This window comes from Eutrigla gurnardus (genome assembly GCF_963514095.1).
Source record: "Eutrigla gurnardus genome assembly, chromosome: 18".
NCBI classification, from domain to species: domain Eukaryota; kingdom Metazoa; phylum Chordata; class Actinopteri; order Perciformes; family Triglidae; genus Eutrigla; species Eutrigla gurnardus.
Genome location: NC_139929.1, coordinates 7743770 through 7763485, shown reverse-complemented (window position 1 = coordinate 7763485; position 19716 = coordinate 7743770). Strand labels below are relative to the sequence as shown.

At 43.6% G+C, this 19716-nt stretch overlaps 1 protein-coding gene across 6 annotated transcripts in view; it reads left to right on the top strand.

The window, feature by feature from the left end:
• The window catches only part of myo3a (myosin IIIA), a 41996-nt gene that overhangs the window by 11438 nt on the left and 10842 nt on the right, over positions 1–19716 (top strand). Inside the window, exons 4-26 of one of the 6 annotated variants that reach the window (XM_084034234.1) lie at positions 40–144; positions 312–411; positions 3876–3952; positions 6008–6153; positions 7921–7986; positions 8129–8284; positions 8659–8700; positions 9815–9917; positions 10771–10887; positions 11018–11122; positions 11314–11397; positions 11599–11801; positions 12529–12627; positions 12724–12838; positions 13373–13499; positions 13825–14035; positions 14719–14866; positions 16199–16352; positions 16596–16684; positions 16773–16902; positions 17370–17452; positions 17632–17673; positions 19487–19567. In XM_084034234.1, the coding sequence (XP_083890360.1) occupies positions 40–144; positions 312–411; positions 3876–3952; positions 6008–6153; positions 7921–7986; positions 8129–8284; positions 8659–8700; positions 9815–9917; positions 10771–10887; positions 11018–11122; positions 11314–11397; positions 11599–11801; positions 12529–12627; positions 12724–12838; positions 13373–13499; positions 13825–14035; positions 14719–14866; positions 16199–16352; positions 16596–16684; positions 16773–16902; positions 17370–17452; positions 17632–17673; positions 19487–19567 (2583 nt within the window). The remainder of the gene's footprint in view (positions 1–39; positions 145–311; positions 412–3875; positions 3953–6007; positions 6154–7920; positions 7987–8128; positions 8285–8658; positions 8701–9814; positions 9918–10770; positions 10888–11017; positions 11123–11313; positions 11398–11598; positions 11802–12528; positions 12628–12723; positions 12839–13372; positions 13500–13824; positions 14036–14718; positions 14867–16198; positions 16353–16595; positions 16685–16772; positions 16903–17369; positions 17453–17631; positions 17674–19486; positions 19568–19716) is intronic. The other 5 variants (XM_084034233.1, XM_084034236.1, XM_084034237.1 and 2 more) reach the window with 5 other exon arrangements.

Below are 19716 nucleotides of genomic sequence, written 5' to 3'. Positions count from 1 at the left end.
TCATGTTGAGTTTTTCCTCTTCTTCTTTGTCTGCCGCAGCTCTGCAATGGCGGCTCTGTGACCGATCTGGCGAAGGGCATGCTGAAGAGAGGGGACAGAATGGATGAAGCCATTATTGCCTACATCTTGCATGAGGCTCTCATGGTAAGTCAGGCCTCTTGAATGAGCACGGAGGGAGACAATGATGTACTGTAGAGCTCAATAGGACAACCTCCCCCTGAATATGAAAGGAGCTCGTACAGGATAATTTTCAAGGCAGGTGCTTGCCAGAAAAAGCTGTTAACCATCTTCCCCCCCCCCTCCATCCACAGGGCCTCCAGCACCTGCACATCAACAAGACCATCCACCGTGACGTCAAAGGCAACAACATCCTGTTGACGACGTATGCAGGGGTCAAACTCGTGGATTTTGGTAAGCATCCTTTTGGGAGCTTTAGCACCACGTCGTGTTGTTTTTTTTTTGTCCCGTCCAATCAATGAAAATCATGTTATGGCTTTAACACAAGAGGGTCAAATCCATTACCCGCGGACGCTTGCCAGATAAATTGTACCACTAATTTATTTCCTCGAGAGGTTGGAATACAAACCCACCGACAAGGCGGCAGACGATTATACTTTTCCATTACCGCCCCGGCGTTTGCGTTCTCCGGCAGACGGCGGCGGACAATGTGGCCATTCACTCTGTGTTTGCACGGATTTCGTCCGTGTGGGTTTTTCTTAACCAAATGAGAGCAGCACAACTATAGTTCTGGGATTGGTGGCTCACATTAGGCAAAGTGATTCTGACTATTTCCAGGGGATGACTCACCCCTGCTGGAAAAAAAATACCGGCTGCGTGTTTTCATTACAAATAAAATCCCCACTCAACACGTGTGTAGGTTTGCATTAAGTCTGCTAATTGTGGGGCTTCTCTTAAAAGCCTTTTTCTAACCATGAAGCACAAAGTGCACAGCTCTTATGTGAGGAGGAGGAGGAGGAGGAGTGGATGAGGGCTGTATTAATGGATTGGTTTGCCTTCGGAGCAGCTTCTTCATCCTCCACGAGGCTGTGAGAGATTCTCAACACCTGTTTGTTGCACCTGTTTTGAAGAATCCTCAAACCTGGAGGACTTTGGGAATTAAAAAGTTAGAGATGCAATTCAAACTGTGCTTTCCAAATCATTCCATGAATATATAGTGATGTCTACATTAGAGGTGGGAGAAATCATCCATTCTATGATGCATATGATGCTTTGTTGAACGATTCTGCATCGATGCAGTAAAGTCTACAATATATATATATATATATATATATATATATATATATCAAATTTGGAGGTGACTGATGATTCCCTACACTAGTCTACATCTAATAGTAGTACCATTGTAGGTTAAAAAAAAGAATAACAGACATGGGGGAGGGAGGTAAAGTTCTGAGAAAAAACTCCATGTGTTCCTAAAAGTGTGTTAGAAGGAATTTAATTCACTAATTTCAAAATAAAATCAATCTTTGAAACGTTTTTATGGATCGTTTTTTCTGACCTTGCTATCTAAAATCTCAAAAAGAAATGGTAACATCTATTTTTTTTAAAGCATTTATATGTCTAATTTTGTGGATGTGATGCTCATTGTTAAACATTAGCACGTTAGCATTGTCATTGTGAACATGTGAACGTTAGCATTTAGAAAAGTGGGGAAAAAAAGCGTTAGAGATATGAGAGATATATGTGTGAAATAACTGGCTGCTGTGAAGTAAGATGCTAGATAGCTTTTGGGGGGAAATTGGAACATCAAGCATGCAACACATGTGTGACTTGCATTTAAGTGGAAAAATCTGACTGACTTTCTGCGACTCCGAGTAAATGCCATGTCATCCACCTGAGACCAAGCTGGCAGCGAACTGAGCAGATAAGACTCGGACGTCTGTCTGTTATCATCTACCCAATTAAGTATTTGCCAACTCAAGAATATGAACAATCTGACGTCCATAGTGGAATCTCTCCTCGTGCAAACAACATCTTTTGTTACAGCTTGTTCGCAAACGCTGACAGCTGAGATTTCTATCAGAAACCGGTTGTGACGCCATCCGAAAAAAGGAAGAGCAAAATAGGAGCAGCGGTTTAGAAATAGCCGGACACACACAAAAATAAAAACTTGCAGAGTGACGAAAACGGCGACTCGTTCTTGCCTCGGTGCTCGGCGCAGGCACTGCGTCACGCTGGGATTAATGGTTTTTCATGTGGAGGGGTGCACGCCACACTAAGCAGCTGAAGAGATAAAGCCCCCGCAGTGACTCATCACCGACGAGGAAACAAAATAGCGAAGAGATGGCCCCCTCCCACCCCCCCCCACCCCCCCAAAAAAAAGCAGCGGAAGAACGAGAGGCGCTGTTCGTTCATGGGTCTCTCATGAATATTCTAATTGATGGCGTTATCTTTGTGATGATTATTAAGTGTGGCCCACCAGGCTCCTCTCCGGGCTAATGTAGTGGAAAGAGAGCGGCTGTGAAAGCTTTAATAGGGGTCCCTTTGTGTTTCTGTATCCGCACACGTTCATATACCTTATATATATACTGTAGCACACGTGTGTGTCTGATTGGACGACGGCTTTGTTCTCACTAACGTGGAGTGAAGTGTCACCGTGTGGTGGTTTGGTGACAGCATGTGACGGTCCCTGTGTGTGTGATGCATATATCCCCTCCTGCACATGTTTCTAATCCCTTTTGATGTTTGCAACAGAACTGTTTTTTTTCTCCCCCCCGCTGCATCGCTGATCTCCGCCTTCTGGCTTCAACCTACCAGCAGCACCGTATCACTCTACTACACCGCCGAAACACACGGCGTAAAACGTGCACACGATTTGAACAGTCGTGGGTATTTGAGCGCGTCCTGAAAGCTCACGTTCTGCAGACTGATTTTTTTCACATGAAATAATGCAGATACTGTTCTGCAGCAGTACGTCGTGCATCAGTAGATCCCTCGGTAGCCGCTTTTGTCTTGGGGCTCTGCTTTTTGGTCCTGTTTGCTGCTTCAGCTGAGCCAGCCCTGGGATACATTACAGTGAGGCGTAACGTTGATTTGTCTGGACTGGACTGAAGTCACGATTGTGGGTCAGCGTGTTCCTTGTCAGGCTTCATACCGCACATTAACAGACAAACATGCCCTCTCGTTCTCCACAGTCTTTATGCTGAATTTATCCACCTCTGACTCCATTGTCACATTGCATTTGTCCTATTTTGTCTTTGCGTGTAGATAAAGTGAACACATTGCTACATTGTTTGCTCGCTAAAAAGGCAATTAGTTAGCCTAAAATTGCTCAAATGGACTTGTGAGACGTTCTAATTTCTTCTCCTTTAAGAAAAATTGAATTAATGGAGTTAAAAGAGACACATTTATTTTCTTCTGTCTTCATTTTAAACTAGTTTCTAAGTAGTTTTAGTTGTAAAAAAAACAATCCCTTGTTTTTGCAATCTAGCATTGGTATTGTAATATCTTGTCCTGACGGAGACGGTGAAATGTCTCCAGCTGCCGAAGCCTGTTTACAGCTGAGTTGTATTCAAATGTTGTTCTTGAGACGCCTGGCAAAACATCACCTGCAGTCACATAAGAATTTGTAATTCAAAGCAATCTATCATTTGAGGCGGAAAGAAATATGTTGTGTGTGATGCTTGTGTGTGTGTGAGTGTTGTTTTCCCTTGTTGTCACTATAGTGACAGCTCTATCAGTGTGATACGAGAGAGATCCATTCAGGCCGGTATCAGCTGAGCAGCCCCCCCGCTGTTCGCTGTTCAGCGTCCCCCTCTTCACAGATCATCTCTTCCACCAGCCGGGCCGACATCACCGAGATTGTCTCCACTGAGTGCTGGTCCTGGTTAAAGTGTGTATTCTCCTCCCCGCAGGTGTTTCAGCCCAGCTGACAAATACCCGTCTGAGGAGGAACACCTCTGTGGGGACTCCCTTCTGGATGGCTCCAGAGGTACAGTAAAAGTATCCCATAAACGCTCCCGCAGCCTCGTCTCTTTACGCTACATTAGCCTGGAGCAGGTCCCAGTGGGCCACAGTTAATAATCATCGAAGAGATAACACTGTCAAATACAATGTGCATGAATAAAAAGGAATGGACAGCCTCCATCACAGCATCTGATCAGATCTCAGATCTCCTCCACGCAGACACCAGGAAGTCATACAATAGTGGAAGTAGCTGCCGTGTTTGTGTGTTGTTTAACATCTTTTGTTTTTCAAAAGGTACATTATCTGCTAGTAGCATAACACACCCAGAGTTGGCTGCATTGTGGGTAATGTAGGCACTTGGGTTTGACAAGAAGAATGTGTAGAATAAAGACAAAAGAAAACAAAGACCATGGGGTCAACAAAACAATGTTTAACAACTGTAACAATTTCATGTACTTAAATGAAATGAAAGGAATTTGCTAAGCGTTTTTCCACATATTGAATTTCCCCTTTTTGGGCTGTAATAATTTGCATTTTTGGGGCCTTTTATGCCTTTTAATTGATAGGGGTGGGGTCAGAGTCCGAACCACTCAGCTATCACTTCACCGTATCTCACAAGCACCTGCTAATTGTAGAAAGTTGTGCTATAGAAGTTAAAGGACTTCAGGTGACGCCTTGACTGTGAAGAAGGTCCAGCAGCATCTTGTAACGGTAACAACACACGACTGAGAGCTGACTTTAAGGTGAGGGCAGAGTGTTCAGCAGGAGCAGAGGTGTTGTCTCACAGGCGACTTTCATTTATATTTCATTGAGCAGAACCCAAAACAGTGCAGGAAAACCTTGACATGTAACTGGCATCCCGTAACCACTCATCTGCACACTTAACCTCGGCGGCGATCAAGATGTGATCAGATGAACCGTTAGCAGCCTCTGATAAGATGCGTAAGGCTATCCTCTGCTACAACCACTGAACCTGCTTCCTGCCGGTGTGGATGCTGCCCCCCCTGATCAGCAGATTCACTTGTCAAATCAAAGTGGACATTTCTTTACATGAGGTTTGCATGCCGTGCAAATTGTGCATTAGAGTATGCATGACGTGTTCTGGCAGGATTTTAATCTCATTTGTGTAAAATGTTCGTCAGGTGGACTCTCTAGACTGCAAAGTCTTCGCTCGAAAGGTTTATTGGTGCCAGCGCTGAGATTTGTAAACAAGGATAGAACTTCTTTTCACCAGAACCAAAGATTTTTCTGCCGTTTTTAAGGGGTTATGTTATAATATACAGTATCACATTAACACAAACGCTGTGTTACCTACGTTCTGGAGGAGATCTGGTTATGTCACTTTGAGTTGTGGGGTAAGTTGAGACTTATTTTTGATCATTTAAAGTAATGTATTTTACTCATTAATCTTCATTAGAACTGATTTATCATATTTTTTCCCATGTTTTTCTGCTGGTGTGTGCGTGTGCACGGACAAATTTGTTGTTTAGGATGTGTTATTATTAGTGATCTGGTAAAGATTTGTCTGTGTACGTACTACGTAGGTACATGCCTGTTGGGGGGGATTGGCAATACAAATAAAATGGATTTCAGACAATTGACAATAAGTGTGTGTGTGTGTGTGTGTGTGTGTGTGTGTGTGTGTGTGTGTGTGTGTGTGTGTGTGTGTGTGTGTGTGTGTGTGTGTGTGTGTGTGTGTGTGTGTGTGTGTGTGTGTGTGTGTGTGTGTGTGTGTGTGTTGGTGTGTTGGTGTGTGTGTGTTGTCGTGTGTGTTGGTGTTGTGTGTGCGCACGCATTAGGTTTACACATGCCTCCCACTCAGAAATGATTCATATTGTTGATTGGGTGCCATGTTGCCCTAAGGACAAAGATGATTGTGTGTGTGTGTGTGTGTGTGTGTGTGTGTGTGTATTGCCATGGCACAAGATGATGGACTGCAGCTTTGGTTCTGTTAAACTCTATTAGTTTCCTTGGTTATTTATGTATTTTATTTATGTATTTTGCTTACTGGCTTATTAAATTTGAATTTCTGTAATTCTGCAATATGTTTGTGCTTTTCTTATTGTTTCCCCTGCTGTAGGTAATAGCATGTGAGCAGCAGCTGGACTCAACCTACGATGCTCGTTGTGACGTCTGGTCGCTCGGCATCACCGCCATAGAGCTGGGAGATGGAGACCCACCCCTCTCCGAACTCCACCCAATGAGAGCCCTTTTCAAAATACCCAGGTGGGCCTCCGACACGCCGACACAGCAATTTATCATCATTATCTGAAGGCTGTGAGGTCTTTTACCCATCAATGTAGGCATGTTCTACTGTTCTGAGTCAATACTGCTGGTCGGGTTCTAGCTTTAAAGCTGCTATAAGGAACTTTAATGTTGTGGCATGACCACGCCTTCTTAGACAGGGTGCATGCTATTGGTGGATCTTGTAATGCAACGTCATTGCTATGAAGTAACTTTATTAATATTCCACCACTGTTCCCCCCAAAAAATAGTGCTTTAAACTTTCACGTTTTTTCAACAGCAAAAAGAGCTTAAACAGGTAGATTTTTTTAATCACCTCACTGATGGAGAATTTAAAGACAGTCAATCCTGCAGAGAAGCCATCTCCTCCTCACCAAAGCAGTGCTTTTATTTTCCATACAGACTGTCACCAGACGAAGTATAGTCTTTTCATTTCAAATGGCATTTTTTTCCTCTTCTGCTCGGAGGGGCTCATCCATAAACCGCTATTCTCATGCATCCTGTGGGTGGAGGCTGAGAGCACAGCCGCCCTGTTTCTCATCTGTGTGTTTTGTGGGCTGAAGGTGAAAAAGTAATTGTTTATCGTCTCCTGATTCTAGTGTGAGAGCTGCATAAGCACTTACCGTCACCGTCATCTTACCGCCACAGCACTTTGTCCGTCACTGCCCCTGAAACGGTGTCCCCCCTTTGTCCCTTTGTCCTCCCACACACACGCACACACACACACACACACACACACACACACACACACCAGGCAGCTCCTGTGACATGGCTGTCCCGTGTGTTTGCTCTGGGGGTCATGCTCCACGGGAGACATCACACAGCTTCCCCACATTCTAAGTGACTGCTGTAGCCGGAGCTGCAGGCTGTCTGTTCACACTCCTCACTTCCCGCCTCTCACTGGTCTGGGTTTCATTCGACAGGCAGGTCTTGGAAAAAGCCTCGCTGAGGGCATCGATCCCTACACACCCTGTCTTATTTAATTTATTGTAACAACACCAAATGGAAGCAGAGGATCATCAAGGACGACCCTCATTTCGATGTTTTCTACAGTGCTTAAATGCATCCCGCGTTGCTGCTGAATTTGCAAAGTATTAAAATAAATCTGCATATTTATATCCAGGGAATTAAAACGGTAAATAATAATTTCTTCAGTGTGATCCTCTCTAAGTCTTTGGGATAAGAAAACCCCTTTTTATAGTCACCGCATCAGCAGGACAGACTCCAAATAAATTGTGCATTTGCCGTCTATATTGGGTGTGCCGTGTGATAAACAGGAGATGCATGTCCTCTCATTAAACCAATTTATCGCTGTCGGAGCCGACGTGGAAGAGGAGCCCGCGCATTAGCAGCATTAGTGACAACGACGTCCCCGCCGTTCCCCAGGAGCCCTCTTGTAAAAAGGTACTCGAAGCAGAATTACAGCAATTAGCTCAGTTGTTTGCCAGCTGCGAGGCTCGACCCCTGAACGACGTGCGTCTCTGGCTATATATATATATGTGATGCCGAGTGTGACCGACTATTGCTTTTATATCATCAAATCAGCTGAATCAATACAGCCCAGCTGCACAGGTGGCAGCGTCATTTGTTAGTGCCTCACGCCACGGCAGAAACGCCTCTGGACGTCCTCGATGATGAATAGTTAAGATTTCACTCCGCCGCTCCACTTTTTTTGTTCTCCGGCCCGCCTGCGTAAATCCCATCTCATCTTATCTTTCCATTTATCTTTTTCATTCCCTCCATGAACAGAAATCCTCCGCCTACCCTGCACCAGCCGGAGCTCTGGTCAGACGACTTTAATAACTTCATCTGCAAGTGAGTGTGTTCCTCTCGCCTGGGTGAAGACTAAATATTTACTCTGATGCTACATAACCACGCGCACTTTGAATATATATCTGAGAAATATCATTCCCCTCCTCCTCCTTTACCTTTTCTTCTTCCCCCCCCCCCTCCTCAGATGTCTGATTAAGGACTTTGAGCTGAGACCAAACGTGCTCGACCTTCTCCAGCATGTGTTCATCAAACAGATGGTCGGCCGGGAGAAAATACTGCAGAAACAACTGATTGAACTCATTGATCTCAACCAACAAATAGGAGTCGTTGATAAAACCAGGTACTGTCTTAACTGTAGTTGTATATTTCATGCCTTTCCAAAATGTCCGTGTGTGTGTTAGTGATTGCACACTCGCACACCATCAAGTGTTTGGTAGATTTTGCTATAAAACCAGAGAAAGAAAACTTTAAAAAGTCTTCCTGTCAGTGGGTTTTATATGGTAGGCTGCAGCTCAGCTTTTGCAGACAGTATAATCCAAATTACCCTCCTTGCTGGATGTTTTACAAGCCCTGTCACTCCAGCATAAACAACGGCTCTATCCGGCTCCGCTCTGCAGGCTGCACCGTGTGTCTCACATGAGTCAAATGCTGGCCCAGAAAGTGTGTATTGCCCGTGCGGTTCATGACATGTTAATCCCGTTTATGTCATTTAAGCCATCATGGAAAGACAGACAGAAGCGCAGACAGTAATGACAGGTAACAAATGCCTATATGACCTTCTATGCCACAGTAGGAGTAGATGATAATTGGCTTTGTTTTTTCCCCTTTTTTTGTTCAGTCAGCTTTTCGTAGTTGTGATCACGCATGTATTTGCAGTCAAGTACATGGGCTGATTTCAGAGTGGTTACATGCTGCCCACCTGAATTGTGTTGTTGTTGTTGCTTTTTCTACCTTTTCGTTTTGTGTCATCCTGTCATTTGATGCTGTAGTAGTGGAACCCAGGTTGTGAGCTTGTGAGCGACAGGAAAAACAACCATCAGAATAGGTTTTAGCACTTATTCTGGCATCACATTATGTGACAAAACAATAGACTGTAATCAGGTATTCCTAGAAACCTTTTTTCTAAAAAGTTAGCCGGTGAAGCTAAAACTATAATTAGATTTTTTTAAGCTAGTAAAGATTAAATATTTAGAGGGAGAATTCACCACTTATGTGGATGAATCGGTGTTGATGGTAAATGTAGGCGATTGTGTGGAATGTATTGCTTCAATGGACTACATTTACCATCAACACTGACACATATAGACATCCACATAAAAAGGTGGCACATTTTCCCTTTCATTGCTTAAAATGACAAAAGTCTAAAACATCTTTCCCAGAATGAGGGAATAAATGACTTCCATAAAATGCTTCTTTATAAAAGAAAAATAGATATTTATATAACTGTACACCTAATCTATACAGCATAAAGACAGGGAGAAGGAAGAAGGGAAATGATCTCCAGATGTCCAGAAATAAGGTTGATTCTGGCTCCTAGCACCCATATCCCTCCAACGCACCCTCCACGGTACAATTCCCCTGTAAAGTTTGAACATACATCAGCTTGGGCCGTGGGGAGGAAGGGGACTTGTGGCTCTGAGGCGGCTGTAAAAAGATGAAGATGTGGTTCAAGGTTTATTTTAGTCTGCTTCTGGCTTCCTACACCTGGTAAAACCACCAGTCAGTCTCTTGGTTTAAAGTGAAGAGGTGTACCACCGTCGTGCACTGATAACGTTTGTGCTACTGCATTGAATTTGAATTCAGATGACTTCTAGTGTCATGTGTACGTTACATACATAGCTCAGTGAAAGTGGGCTGCGGGTTCTGTGAGTTCTAGGCATGAACGCATCCACACTAAAAGAGGAGGCCACATGAAGACGCAGACCGACCCAGATGAGGTGGACGACCTCGCCACCCTCGAAGTTCTGGATGAGGTGAGGTTGAAAAAAATGTTGCTGGTCCATTTCCTAAGTCTGAAAAAAATGTTTTCTCTTCTGTGTTTATGTAGAAGAGGTTTTGCCAGGATAATTCTTTTTTTTTTCATTGTGTGAAACAGCTGATTCCAGCAAGAGTTTGTTGTTGTAATGCTCAATTTGGCCACAATAGGCTGTAGAACAAACCCCATCTCATAATTATTTACACTAAAGGGAGATTTGCACCAATTGAAATAAATGTCCAGCTTAAGGAACGACATGACGGTAATGTTAAATTGTTGAATTTGCTTCAATGATTATATTTACGTTTGTGGTATACTTTGAAAAATATGTATTTTCATGCATTTTACAAATATATTTAGTGATATAAAGTAGTGATAGTTTAAAACATATATAAAGATACAATCCGAGGCCAGTCACATTTGTTTTTTTCCCCCTCCCCATTGTCAACTACAACATTCAGCATATTTCCCCCCTGATGCTGCGACTGAGAAATGTACAGCAGCAGCTTTTGCACAAATAACATTCGGTGCAATTTATCACGTCTGAGCGCTGCATTGACATATTGAATGATACAATCAGTCTCAGTTGCCAGCGGATATTTCCACCCATCCCTCAAGATGAGGTGCTCTGCTGGTATGAGGGAGGCAGTGTCGCCCTGCTGATGTTGATGTACCCGTCCTGGAAGTGTAAATACAGGAGAATAAATCATTGCGTGACACCAAGATAATACATCGGCGTCACAGGCCTTGACTTGAGTCAGGACGCTAAAGTGCTGCTTGTTATCTATCATATCACCGTTCTGACTATGAATTTGCTCAGAAAACATATTATACTTGAATTCTTTTTGCAGAACACGGTCACAGAGCAGCTTCAGAATCGCTACGGGCGAGATCAAATCTACACGTATGTGGGAGACATCCTCATCGCAGTCAATCCTTTCCACGCCATGGAGATATACACTCCTCAGGTCCGTGCTTATAGGCCTCTTACGCTGGCACATGTGGTCAATAATGCACTGAAATGTAGTCGAGCGTTTCCCTCTTCAGTCTGATGCATCCTATTAAACCTCACTGGCTGTATTTTCCTTCTCCTTGTAGTACACCAAGATGTACATAGGCGCTAAGCGTACGGCTAACCCACCACACATCTTCGCCGTGGCTGATGTCGCCTACCAGTCCATGGTGTCGTACAATACAGACCAGGTAATGTAGCAGCACTCAGTTATTAGTTAACCAGCTCCCTGCACTAATGGAGTCAGATGTATTAGTGGAGGTGTAGGTAGATTAATATGGAGTAGCATCATTGGGGATATTATTTTACAACTTGTATTTTTAATGTCAGTTAGAGGTTATGAATATTTTTTTTAACAATCTTTGTAACTTCCTGTGTCCAGTGTGTTGTGATCAGTGGAGAAAGTGGAGCCGGGAAAACGGAGAGCGCTCATCTGTTGGTCCAGCAGCTGACTGTTCTTGGAAAGGTCGGTCATAGCAGAGCTTAAATACAACGTTTGAACGTTTGAAAAGGAAGATCCCTTTCGGTTCACTGTTCACAGAATTAACTAAGCAGTCACTTATGATGGAAATAGCATGAACAGAAAGGCACATGGCAGAATCATTTCTTGACAATATGATTATTACTTTCACTATATTGATTCCCCCGTTACTAATGTGTGATTCAGGCCAATAACCGGACGCTCCAGGAGAAGATCCTGCTGGTCAACAGCCTGGTGGAAGCATTTGGCAACGCCTGCACCGTCATCAACGACAACTCCAGTCGCTTCGGCAAGTACCTGGAGATGAAGTTCACCTGCGGCGGGACGGTGGTGGGAGCGCAGATATCCGAGTACCTGCTGGAGAAGTCCAGGGTCATCCACCAGGCAGTGTAAATATCACTTACTTACCCTTTTCTCTCTCTGTCTGCAAGCAGCCTCATGTTTTTCCCTTCACTCGACAGCGACGTTCATAGAAATGTTAATCACGTTGGCTGGACGTTTTCTGAGAGAACATTTCCAAGGTTATTTTTCTGCCTGCTGACCAGGGATTAATGTGTAATAGACTCCGTCACTCTCCCTCTCACCTCTGCTTCTCCATCTGAAACCCGTGGCATTTGCCTCCAACCGGCACTTCAGTCAATCCATCTTTCCTTCTTATCGTGTGTCTGGGGAGCGGGCCGGGTCAAGTGGAGGGGCTAGCTTATTTCCTGTTTGATCAAAGATTGTGGTCTTGCAAGTTACCTTTAGTGGAGCTTCAAAGGCAGACCTGAGTATTTCATTAGAAAACAGACGCGCGGTCCAGAGGGTTTGATTCGGCTGCCAGCATTGTGTGCAGCTACACTTTTGTGCAGCCGGGGGATTGGATGCTAATTCTGGGGGAAATAGAAAACGAGGTGAATTCATGTTGGTGAACAAAGCGATCTAAAGGAGACATTATAGCTCTGTTATCACGGGCAATATAGTTAAAGATTAAAAACATTGCTGAAGTTTGAAGTTTTTTAATGTGCTCTTAAGAGCTGTGCATACGGTCTGTGCTTTTTAGCTTTTTGCATGATTTGTTCCATCTTCCTATATTTACAAAACAGAGGCTCTGTCTTTTGTTTTCTTCCTCTACAGCGGGGAGAGGAACTTCCACATCTTCTACTACATTTACGCCGGCCTGGCTGACAGGAAGAAACTGGCCCACTACCGGCTCTCAGACAGCAAAACGCCTAAGTAGGTTTGACATTTCCTTCCTCAGCCCATCTCTCAAACATTCGTCATTTTCTTTGTCACGCTGCCAACTTCCTACTTCTACCACTCCAACTGCAGGTATCTGTGTAACGAGCACGTTAAATTAGGGCCCGACATCGTGAGCAACACCTTCTACAAGGAGCAGTTTGATGCAGTGGAGCAGTGTTTCAAAGTCATTGGATTCAGCCTGGAGGTAAAAGACTACTGCATTCATCACTGGGCCCCAAAAAGGTTTCACGGCATAACCTTGATCCTGACATGCTCTCCCTGTATTAGATATGTAATGTATGAATCAGTGTAGTGACTAAAAGACGTACTTACCACTGAACACACATTTAAAATGCATGGGATGGAGCATGAAGATGCAGTGAGTTGGCGTTTTGAGGGCTAATGAGGCCCCAAACAAGTGATTGCCTCTGGGATCCACACGTCAATAGTACTTATCCTGTAATCACTCGGCAGCAGCGGAGGAACAACCTTCTCTCCTACAGTACGTCTCGTCTTGCATGAACTCTCAAAGTGTGAATGAAGACGACCTTTGAGGAAATGTTATCTACTTTAAGATAGATGGAGACCTTTTCCCCCCCTCTCATTCCAATGTGAGGTTTCTTTTTAATAATATACATGAGTTTGCACCTGACCTTATTTAATATCAAGGTAACATCATACCGTCTCCGACCCTCTGGGACGGTTTTCTGCATTAAATCACTGTCTGTCGTTTCTGCAGGAGCTGGGCAGCGTTTACAGCACTCTCGCTGCGATCCTCAACTCCGGCGATATCGAGTTTTCTCCCGTCGCCTCGGAGCACCAGACGGACAAAAGCAACATCTCCAACATTTCTGTGCTGGAGAACGGTGAGAGGAAATTAGAACAGGCGAGGTGTACGACGACGGCAAACCAAACATGAGTCTGAATATCCTCCACTTCTCACCCTCGACTCGTCTCCAGCAAACTGTTCTGAAATAAATTAGCAGCGCAGACAATCATTACCAGACACGTCTGCATTGTTGCCCTTCAGTAATATATTTTCTAAATTTAGACATCAGTGCTGACTGGTGATTTACAGAGCTGTCTAGATGAGGTTTATTCATTTGGTGTGATTGATGATCAAGAGGATATGAGAGGTCTTCATCACATCCCTGCATGTATTTTTCATGCACTCATCTCATGTCCCTTTAGTGGCATCGCTGCTGTGCATCCGCTCAGACGAGCTCCAGGAAGCGCTGACCTCCCACTGCGTGGTGGCCCGGGGCGAGACCATCGTCAGGCCCAACACGGTGGAGAAGGCGGCGGAGGTGAGGGACGCCATGGGCAAGGCTCTCTACGGCCGCCTCTTCAGCTGGATTGTCAACCGCATCAACGCGCTGCTGCGGCCCGACAGCCACCTGGGGTGAGATCAGGAGCAGAAAAAATGGGATGTGTTGGGCTGTCATGAAAGCAGAAGGAGGTCATCTCGGAAAGTTTTTTTTATTGTACGCACAGTGAATTCATCATTGCCCGCCCTTGAAAGTGGTGGAATTTGCTGGAAAACCGTGTTGCTAGCAGCTCTGGGGATGGCAATGTCCTGAAATATCTTAACAGCCATTAGATTGCCTTGACATGTTGTACGGATCTTCATGGTCCCCAGAAGATTAACCCTAATGACTTTTCTGATCCTCTGACATTTTCTCCAGCACCGCCAACTGAAATGTACAGCTGTTTCTCTTGGCATGAATATAAATGTGTCTGATACCTTTAGCCAAAGCTGTACTGTGTGTTAAGAGCTAATTAGTAACATATTAGCATGCTAATGTGCTAATGTGGTGATAGATTGGCACATTAGCATTTTTCATTGTGAGCATGCTAGCAAGCTGACGTTAGCATTCAGCTTTTTTTAGCCTTTTTAGCTACGGACTGAATTTTGACATAACTAGAAATTCTTTATAGTGGGGGATGGACAAAAAACGTTTATTGGTGCATCTGTGTTATGTCCAGCCACTTTCTTTACTGATAATATTTATTGATATGTTATTTTTGACTTAAATTACAAAAAAACAGACTTTTTAAAAGCAGCTAAATGACGTGACTTTTCAGAGAGGAGGAGAAGGGCTTGAACATCGGCATCCTGGACATCTTCGGTTTTGAGAACTTCAAGAAGAACTCTTTCGAGCAGCTCTGCATCAACATCGCCAACGAGCAGATCCAGTTCTACTTCAACCAGCACATATTCGCTTGGGAACAGGTAAAGCCTTTCGACGTCCGCCCTAAACTATCACTGGAGCTTTGTGAGTGCTCCAGTGCCTCCTGGGAAGCACTTTGTATGCATTCTTCACCTTGGTACTACCTCATTTCCATCTAAATTGTGATAACATGCCGTCATTTGTCACTCTGCGCTGCAAGAGAGATGGCAAGGGTAAAATGTGCTGCGTCTTTATTTACGGGGAGGATGAGGTTCGCCATTCTCCCTTTGTGCACTCTCGTGGGTGCGTTTTGCCTTGAGGGCGTGCTGAATGGCTCGCTAATGTTAAATGATTTGGTCTCACCCATGGAGAGGAGCTATTAATCATCCCCAACGAGGGTCAATTAGGAGTTGTAGACAGTTAGCATTTGACTTAATCTCACTCTCGGGGCATTGTTGGCGGCGGGCCCAGTAATACATTTGTCCTATACCGCCACCGTATATACAGAGCATAGGGGGACGTAACGGGCTGTGGCGTTAATAAGCATCACCTCACCGATTCAGCAGATTCACCTCAGTGTTACATAATGTCCCAATCTGTCTCCCCCCGCGGGTCTCCTGATTGGTTTAGCTCAAAGTGTGAACGTCAAGGCAGAATAAGCACGCTGATTTCATGATGTTTGTTCCTATTTTGTCCTCTCCTCCTTTGAATAAAGTCTCCAATAATGTTGAGTCATACCAGGGGCTCTGAGAGTCAGTCAACCTGATGTGATCGGGTTAGCAGAATATAAAGTGGCGGAGGCCTGAGCTCACTTTGCCCTGTGGACCAGATTTATCTGAAGGGGAGGGGGGGTACAATACGACGAGAGGCAACACATTTTGGGATTCATTTTGGCTTGTTACTGTTCGGCTGAGGTGGCTCATGATGTCAGATTTCTCTGACTAACTCTTGAGTTTAGCTGAGAACTTAATCTGACCCAGGAAGTGAACCAAAATGCATTCATTGTTGAGATGGACACAGGTAAAACAGGAGAAAAGAACAACAACATGCAAAATAACGCCCACAAAAATAGTTCAGAATGAATAACGTTTCTAAAGTTATTTGAGATGAACTAGAAGAAGGGATTTGTGTGCACTGTAGATCTGTATCGTGTTGGCTCTCCAGACGAAAAAGATAATTTTGATCTGCTTTAGTTTGTGCAATGAGAAACCAAACCAGACAAAATAGAAAACGAACCCAAATAATTAATTTCACGCTGGTTCGAACGAGCCAAACAGGCTATGGCTTGTAATAAAAGCCCTTTGTATTCCTGCATCTGACATCTTAACAGTCCAAACAAAGCTAGTAGAATTCTCCCCTGAGAACGCTCAACTATTCACGGCATTCCTGTCCAGGATGAGTACCTGAACGAGGAGGTGGACGCCCGGATGATCGAGTACGAGGACAACCGGCCCCTCCTGGACCTGTTCTTGCAGAAGCCCATGGGGATGCTGTCCCTCCTGGACGAGGAGAGTCGCTTCCCGCAGGCCACCGACCAGACCCTCGTAGGTGAGTCGTCTTCAGCTGCTCGGAGGACATCTGTCTTAGGGTGGATTCACTGTTTACAACCTCTACATATCTTTTAATGTTTAGCACTTATCTCGTTATTTTGGAGCTTTTATTGTAGCAATAAAGCACCGGAGAGAACGGGGTGTTTAATTTAATTAATAAGAGGTTTAATTTGCTCATGAGCTTCAGAGAACATACTGTTGAGGTGAGATTGTTAACCTGCATTTCTTTGGACATTTTTAGAGAAATTTGATGATAACCTGAAGACCAAAAGCTTCTGGAGACCAAAGAGGGTCGACCTCGGCTTTGGTATTCACCACTACGCCGGAAAGGTAATTGATAAATCCGTTTTATTTCAACCTGAAGCTACTCCACGGCCTTTCGCATAAGTATTCCTCCCTCTGTGCCCGACTCTAAAAGGTGATTTACAGCGCTGCAGGCTTCCTGTCCAAGAACAGGGACATGCTGCCGGCCGACATCGTCCTGCTGCTGAGGTCGTCGGAGAACGAGCTCACTCGCAAACTCGTCACCCATCCCCTCACCAAAACGGGTAAAGAGGAGAGAAACTCCCTCTTAGAAAATTTAGGGGAAGTTTTGTTGGCTTTAACTTTTCTAATTAAACAGTTTAGCAGCACTAAATAGGTACTTAAAGTAAAACAACAGGCTGTTGTTGATTATTTTAGCAAGGCTTCCTCTTCTCTGCCAGACTTTTGTTGTAATAAGCTCGACTTGGCAGCGGGAGTACCCTTTGTTGGTTCTGGCTCTGTCACAATCGAATCCCAAAGCCAATAATCACATAATCACTCTTAAAGTAGTCTTAAAGCTGTCCTGTTTCTTTCCTACAACTCGGTATCTGCTCCGTTGAGTTCATTTATTCAACTGTATTGCTATGTTTCAGTATAACAGTGCTGTAATAACTGATCCCAAACGATAGGGAGCATGCAGCCCTGCTCCTGTGGACGATTCCTGCATGAACGACTCACTCTCCGGCTCCCGTCCTCTTTGTTTATTCCACAGGCAACCTTGCCCACACCAAGGGTAAAGGCATAAACACAATGCGCAGCCCGCGGACCCCGACACGCACCATCACCTTCGCTAAGGTACTTACAGCGCCGTCTACATTATCGCTGCTTTATCGTCTTCATCATGCACTTCCCCAGAGAGTTAACTTACTGTCACGACCAGAGCCAGAAACCCAATTACAGCTTCCTCTATTCTAACCTTTTTTTTTTTCCTTCTTTTCTCCACATCTCTGTCTCTGCGTTTCTGTCGTAAAAAGATGGGCGTGTTAACCTTATACAGTTCTTTTTCTGTCAGTGAGGTAATCAAAAGTATTATATATTTATATTTTTTGAGTTTTATTTTACCAGTCTAGTACACCCCCCTTCCTCAGTCTAGATCTCCCTAAATGTGCAACTAGATGTGTGTGTTGTATTTCTATTAGAGTCACAGCTCTGTAGAATATATATATATATTATATATCTTTTACAGAAGGGTATTATGAGCAAGATCTAATTACATTTCAGAATAAAGTTGAAGTGTGAATTAAGAAAAAATACATTTCAGCATATGCTCTTTTTTTCCTCATAAGTTTAATAATTCTTGAAATTTTGTAATTTATTCTAAACGTTTTGACTTTATTCTCAAAAAGCATTAAAAAAAAGTATTGCCCTTTTACTCTTCTGTAAACATGCATACAGTCTTGTGTGCATGTCAGTGTGTTTATGCACGTGTTGAACCTGTAGAATGCTAAATGCATAAACACCCCATTAAATCCCATGAATATGCGAGTTAGAACCCGCTGGCTTCCATATCCATTGCTGCAGTTGATTGTCTGTTTATAGCACCAGGCCGACGCTGATAACTACATGGAGTAGAATGACACATGGAATCAAAGGTTTAAGGGGAGACACTGCAGTTGAACAGGGTAAAAATTAAAGCTTACAGAGATCACCATTAACCCTCCTCAGGTGATTGCTTCCATTTCAAGACACTGCAGGTGAACAGGGTAAAATTGAACTATAATAATATACATTATATATAATAACATAATTATTATTTTTATATCACATGTTTTTTTTATTGTGTGGCATTATCTATTGCTAACGTTTGGTGAATTTAGCAGAAATCTACGGATGCAAAGGGACTAAGTAATCAAAATAAACAGTTAAATGTGTATTTTGGATGTTCTCCTTCCACTTTCCTGCAAGAAGACACGTTATAGAAGCAAGAAATCACAAAATTGACCAGTGCTGTTTTTCCCTGGGTTGTCTCGTGAAAATATTCCATCAGAAAGTATTTAAATGTAAACGTTTGCATTCGATAATCAGAGCGTTTGTTGCCAACGGGCAAATAAAAACTCACTTTGGGTTATTTGTTCAAACTGTGTTAGTACACGATGGCGGTTCCTGAAGCGATTCGCACACCTAAAAGCAATCGACAGTAGCCTCATTTAAATGAACTGTGTTTGATGAGTTCTTGAATCCATTTCCATTCATCTGCATAAGTTAAAGGAAAAAGCTCATCAAAGGCCTCACTCTTAACAGGCACAATGAGCATTCACAATGCCACACACAGTATCGGGCTGATGGCTCGCTATAAACCGGTTCCCCCCGAGGTCATAGTGCTGAGCATTCGATGTGGGAATTTAAAGCACTGTAAGTTTAGTGCATGGTTAATTAGTTTAATTTAAAATGTGTCTGATTTAATAAGACTTTTTGAAGTAATAGCTTCAGCAGAGATGTATTTGCAGACAGCACAGGTGTTTTTTTTAATACATTTTTGGATGTCTTTTGCAGCCTTCTCAGGGATTAAAGCCCGCCCCTGAAAAAAAAAGCTTGCTTCCTGTGCCTCTCGATGACACAGTGCAAATGCAAACGGTGATTTGGCGATTTTACAAAGGAAGCTTAAAATATGAGCTCATTCCACTTTAAAAAAGACTAGTGAATCACCTACAGGTGCATTGACTTCGTCAGAGTCCTCATTTTCTTTTATGCTCAAGCACTACCTGCTGGGCTTCTGTGCTCAAATGCCTCCTCGCATCACGTGTATATAAAGGCATCAGTCGTTAGAGAGACCAATAGTATGTCATGAATTATTTTGATTTTTGACCAGCTTTATGTGTGTCTGTCCAGCCGGGTGAACCCGCAGACACGCCTTACCACCCGAGAGAAACCACCAACATGAGAACACAGACAGTGGCCTCCTACTTCAGAGTAAGATTGTTCTTCTCTCTTCATTGCTGATATTCAAATTTGTGTTTCAGATCCTTTAATTTATATAAAAATTGTTATCTGAAAAAAAACTAAAGTTGTCAGAAGAAAGTAGTGAAAACTACAAAATGTACCTATGAGACGACATGGAG